At 45.0% G+C, this 6,000-nt stretch overlaps 1 protein-coding gene across 1 annotated transcript in view; it reads left to right on the forward strand.

Moving 5' to 3' along the window:
- nedd9 (neural precursor cell expressed, developmentally down-regulated 9) overlaps positions 1 to 5,558 on the forward strand; it is a 28,457-nt gene extending 22,899 nt beyond the window's left edge. The window contains exons 3-7 of the mRNA XM_061759794.1: positions 473 to 571; positions 1,660 to 1,815; positions 2,507 to 3,670; positions 4,229 to 4,318; positions 4,721 to 5,558. Of these exons, the coding sequence (XP_061615778.1) occupies positions 473 to 571; positions 1,660 to 1,815; positions 2,507 to 3,670; positions 4,229 to 4,318; positions 4,721 to 5,269 (2,058 nt within the window). The 3' untranslated portion in view covers positions 5,270 to 5,558. The remainder of the gene's footprint in view (positions 1 to 472; positions 572 to 1,659; positions 1,816 to 2,506; positions 3,671 to 4,228; positions 4,319 to 4,720) is intronic.
- Positions 5,559 to 6,000: the final 442 nt, after the last annotated feature.

Genomic DNA, 6,000 nt, shown 5'->3' on the forward strand with positions numbered 1-6,000 from the left:
GAGAGAGCGATAGTAATGAGGGCTGACAGCTGGCACATGGTCAGCGTCCTAAACCTCCAGGTTAGCACAACACCTAATTGACGTCCTTACCACGGCTGACTCATACCATTTTCCATTACGCTGTCAGTACCTTTTATGACATCAGTCTTCAGTCTATGGTTCCTGATGAAGGGCTTCGCATATAACACCCATGTTCTCCACTAATGACCTAAAAAAGGGAGTGTGTGGGCCTGTCTCGGCATATCTGCCTCAACTATATCCACTCCTCGTTACTGGGTCATACGAGGACTAGGAAATGAGAACCAGCCTCAACAATGAGCAAGCCGAAACAGATGAAGAGAAGTTCGATTCTGGGTGGCGGGAGGCGTGCTTGCAACTGGGGAGCATTTGTCTTGAGTACTGCTGTAAACCAGGTGTCATTTCTAGAGAGCAGAGCTCATTGTTTGCTCTCCCCCCTGCTGTGATTGGACAGGTGGTGACCCCCACCAGAGTGGGACAGACGTACACCTACAGCCCAGGCCAGCACAACCAGCAGGACCTCTATGATGTCCCACCCAGTAGATCACAGGGGGTTGGTGTCTTTTTGGTTTCTTTTTTATATACACAACACATAGTGACCCTTCTCTAATCATATAATCTGGTGTGGTTTTCATTGTTAATAGAAGTTCAGTTGTAATAATTAAAAATAATAAAATCCTTACCCTTGGGCTTTTCTATATGATTACATTATTGTCATCTACGTTATACTGTTTCAAGTTCCATTGGTGCACTGTGATCGCTGCTAATTAATTGTTTTTTTTTTTAAAAAAAACAATAATAATAATAATAAACACATACATGTTTTGTTCAAACTACAAAGACGAGTTTGAAGTCTGTTAATGTTTTCCCCATACAAAAATGTCTGGAACTATATAAACGCCCCCCATAAACTCTATTTCAGCTTGCATATACATCTAAAGAGATAACGGAAACATGAAACAAGCTTTTCTTTAGTTGTTGTTCTAGTTATACAATATACATATACAATATATGCACACAGGGTCCTCGGTTTTTCACTAACCTACGCCAATGCAGTTGTAAAGTCATAATTACAGTAAATATATGAAAAACACTTCCAGGCCATAAATGTAAAATAGTCAAATGAAAAACAGTAACGAAAAAGACCTTACCTTTATTTCTGTTAGTTGGCTTACACGCTGGAAGGAGTTAATTGCGTGCCGTTAGTAACCAAGAAACATCCTGGATCGAGAGCGTCGTAAAACGGGCACCGCCTGTGAATGAAGTTCATTTAAAAAAATGAGAATTACACTTTAGAGCAACAACACTCAATTTAGATTGACATTGTCATGAAGGTCACCAACATTTTAGAAACCCCTTTCGATGTGATGCAGTGCACTGATTTATTAAAAAAATAATAATAATAAAAATAAAAGCACATTAATCATATATTTTAATATACAGCGGGATTAATTCCTTTTTCTCCCCAGCATAACCTGATATCAATATATATTTGAGAATTAGCTTTGCGCTCATAAAACCTGCAGTGAAATCCTGATCTCTAAGATAGCTAAGGGGGAAATTTAATGGACTAATAGGATTGTTTATTATTTGTAGAAGCCTGAAATGTAACCTTCTGTGTTGTGAATGTTCCTTTTTCAGGTGTATGATGTTCCACCTGGTCAGATGTTAGGATCACCATACCCTGGACAGCATGGAGCTGCACGGAACCAAGATATCTACGACGTGCCCCCGTCTCAAGCGGATCTCAGAACACAAGAACAAGACGTTTATGACGTTCCTCCATCCTCACAAGCGGTACGAGGAGAGAACACTCCCACAGAGAGATCTTACTTTATTTGGATTATTTGGATGCTTAAACTATGATCTGAAGTTATTCATACATTTCATGCTGTTTGTCGCAATTGGTATGAATGAAATAATCATATTCTAAATGTCACATTTATGACATTCTTTTGGTCACGCTGTATAAAAGCTTTGCCTGCCAGCAGAGTTGACCCCAAAGCTCCATGAGTGCGGTTAATTCGGTCTGAAGCATCAATGAGAAAGACAAAAACAAAACTCGTTACTTTCCACAGCTTCTATGTTTTAATTTTTTCGGGCAGACCTCCAACAGTTTGTTTCTTACAACCAGAAATATGGTGGGTGTCGTTACTAATTTTAGTTGAGAATTGCATTTCAAGGCTAGTGGGAATTATTTTACTTGCCTCTATTTTAGTTCCACAGCATTCATGTGAAAGGTCCAGCAATGCTGTTAAAGAAAATCAAAAGCAAAATGTGTGTTGTTTCATATATTGGTTTACTGTCCCAACATATCGAGGTAACGAATGGTGCCCATGAAGTAGTCGGCGCAGCGGCGTGCGAATACATTGTCGGACGACAAGAATACACACTCAGTTGTACACGTACTTACTATTTTGATGATGAACGGGTGTTCACTGTATGGCCTAGACATGTTGTAAATGACATGGCTGTCCTTCACCTTCAGGTCTACTCGGTGCCACCCTGCAGAGCCAACCCTTCCCAGCAGGAAGGCACCTATGATTTCCCGCAACCTCTCAAACAGATGCAGGAGGGCATCTATGACGTCCCGCCGCCCACCGTCACCAAGAACACACAGAACCCTCAGTCAGTTTATGACATCCCCCCCAGCATGGAGCCCGCCGGCCATCACCAACAACAGAACAGTAACGAGGGCATCTACGACGTACCGCCGACCGCCCTTCTGTCAGTGTCACCTAACGACGTCTACGACATCCCGAGGGGCATGCAGCTCTCGCAGCACAGAAGCTTGCCCGCCGACCGAGACAAGGGCGTGTACGACGTCCCCGCCCAGGATTCCCGAGCCGTGGCGGACGTGACCGAAGGCGTCAACCGCCTGTCGTTCTCCAGCACGGGCAGCACACGCAGCAGCATGTCCACTTCCTCCTCCTCGACGGGAACCAGCTCAGAGGGCCGCTTGGCTCTGGATGTGGACACCGCCGTCCAGAGGTTGTACCGTCTGCAGCAGGCAGTGGAGGTCTCGGTCGGGGCTTTGCATTCCATGGCAGCCTCCCCTCACTGGAGGACATTTCCCTTCATGGAGCGCCACGCCAACGACGTCCGCACAGTGCTGGACAGGGTCCGAGCAGGTCTGGGGGACTTTGTCGTATTCGGAAAAGGGGCTGCGGCGAACGCCACGGCCCTTTCCGACTCCACCCTTCACAGCAAGCTGAGAAGGCAGCTGGGTCGCCTGGAGGACTCGCAACAGATCCTTCTGCAGATCTACCAAGTCTTGGAGAACAGCAGCTGGGCGCTGAACACGTTGGCCTCCTGCGCCGCCAGCAAGCATCACAGCAAGAGCGACGAGCTGGACCGTTTCGTCATGGTCTCCAGAACCGTGCCGGACGACGCCAAGCAGCTGGCCTCCACGATAGGCAACAGCGCCGAGCTGCTGTTCAGACGGACGCACGTGGAGGGGTCCTTCTCCAGCGGGAGCACGCCCGACGACAACGTGAGCCACCCGCTCACGTCGCCTTCCTCGGACAGCGACACCTACGGGGGGCAGACCAAGCCTTTCCCGGTGCCCTCCAGCCAAGACAAGGACAACATGAACAACAGTGAGAAGTGTGTTAAAAGCTGGATGGAAGACTACGACTATGTACATCTGCAGGTACATTGTACATTTAGAATGGCACAATTGTTGTTGCAGTGTTTCCCTGCTTGTTCGCATTTTTGAAGTGATCGTTTTGGGGGCTTTACAGTATACTTGCTTATTGTAATAGCATGCATGTGGGAAAGGAGAGCCACAGTCACAATGAGCACACTCACGCAGAAGCTACTGTCAACTACACTCACACGCAGATTCACAGACGACACATACCACGTCACCAGGCCCTGCCTCTTAAAGGCGCATACATGTACACAAATGCTACAATACATACCGTAGTCACTATACATTTTATGATTGCAATTTGTTTTAATGACAGGTTTTTGGGGGGCATGTGGGAGGGGTAAAACATGACAAAAAAACCATTTAGATACAAACATGACTGTTTTCACATTGTCATCTCAATTCTGCAAAATCAAATGGGTTGCATAATCCTGTTACCAAATGAACAAATAGTGATGATCAAATAAAGAGTGATAAAAACGGACTCTCATTGTCATAGGTAAATGTCGGCTGTTATATATTTAAGGCTTTTCTCACACACTGGTCCGCCTCTTACAGGGCAAAGAAGACTTTGAGCGTCAACAGAAGGAGCTGCTGGAGAAAGAAAACATCATCAAGCAGAACCAAGCTCAGTTGGGCCAGGAGCAGGTGAGCTTGAACAACCTAACCCTAAACATTAGGTTCAACTGCACCATCTGATAAGAATCAGATGCTGTGGACAAATAATGTGTATTGTATATGTATTTATATTTAAACTCCAAAATGTTCACCAAACCATATCATTTTGTTTAACAAAAGTCCACTAGCTTAATGCTAACATACAGTATAATGCGAAACTGTTACAGAAATTCTCAACCTTCAAATTTCTACTTTAAAACACATACAAACACCATACAACAATAGTAGTAGTAACAACGACTGTTATTATTGGTGACTACAGTAACAATACAATATAGCAAATTTAACCCTGTATACTGTTAAAAAAATAAAAAATGTTCAAATGGGCCTTTGCGTGCAGACAACTCATATCAGTCCTGTAACTTTTGACAGATCAACCAGTTCAAGAAGCTGGAGCAGGAGGTGATCAAGCCCGTGGAGAACGACATGTCGCAATGGATGCCTCACCAACACTCGGGCAGGACCCCTACCACCCAGACAGAGACGACACCGTCGCTGTCCGCCTCCACTCGCACGTGCACGCGGGATCGCCAGCTTCTGGGTTTCTACTCGGAGCAGTGCGAGCAGCACTTCGTCACGCTGCTCAGCGCCGTGGACGCCTTCTTCAGCTGCCTGAGCTCCGGGCAGCCGCCCCGCATCTTCGTAGCGCACAGCAAGTTCGTCATCCTCAGCGCGCACAAATTGGTGTTCATCGGAGACACACTGTCCCGGCAGGCCACCACCCCCGAGGTGGCCAACAGGGTGATGAACTCTAGTAACGTGTTGTGTGACTTATTAAAAATGGTGGTTGCGGCCACCAAGACGGCGGCGCTTAACTACCCCAACACGGCCGCCATCCAGGAGATGGTGGACAGAGTCACTGATCTTTCACATCACGCACAACAGTTCAAAGAACAGTTGCTTCAAATGGCTAAATGCTGATTCTCTTTCCTCCATTTGTTTGTGATGCTGTAAAAAGTTTGTGTTTTGTAAATATTTGCTCTATTTTTGTGTAGATCGTTTTATGTGGACATTTTTCATTCAACATTCCAGTCATATATTATAAAGCACCTTATGTTCGTTTCACCCGTAGAGTGTTGTTGATGTGTCGTACTGCTGGATGTGTGACAGTAGATCTAAAAATATGCTATTATCCGTCTGTGTGTGTATGTGTGTGTGTGGAAGGTGGAGGTTCTCCACAGATAAAGCAAAGATTTGTTCATAACCATGACACTGTGTCTTTTAAGTTCTTTCCACACATCCAAATGACACACCAGTCTGGGCATTTTGATTGTAATACCTACTGACTAGTTACTTATATGTACATCATTCTTCCCTGTCAAATTCTCATCATGATCAGACATTAAAGTGTTATCTGTAGCTTCTATTCCAAGAATAGCTGGTTATTTTTACCAGAGATGAGATGATTTCTCACTTAACGGGGCGTGCTGTATTGTAAGCTAGCAGATAAAGAAGAATTCCTCAGCATTCCGACAACATTGGATGTGACAGAGGGCAATGAGGACATGATGTGTTTTGTATGCGTTCTCTGAGCCGTAAGAGACATTTTTCCGAAAATACCTACAAATATTTTGTCTGGCTCAAAGTGTACTGAGCTGACAAGATGCTGTTCACATTGGGTACATGGCAGTAGTCTTCTCCAGCTATGTGTA

This window comes from Phyllopteryx taeniolatus, chromosome 21 (assembly GCF_024500385.1).
Source record: "Phyllopteryx taeniolatus isolate TA_2022b chromosome 21, UOR_Ptae_1.2, whole genome shotgun sequence".
NCBI lineage: Eukaryota > Metazoa > Chordata > Actinopteri > Syngnathiformes > Syngnathidae > Phyllopteryx > Phyllopteryx taeniolatus.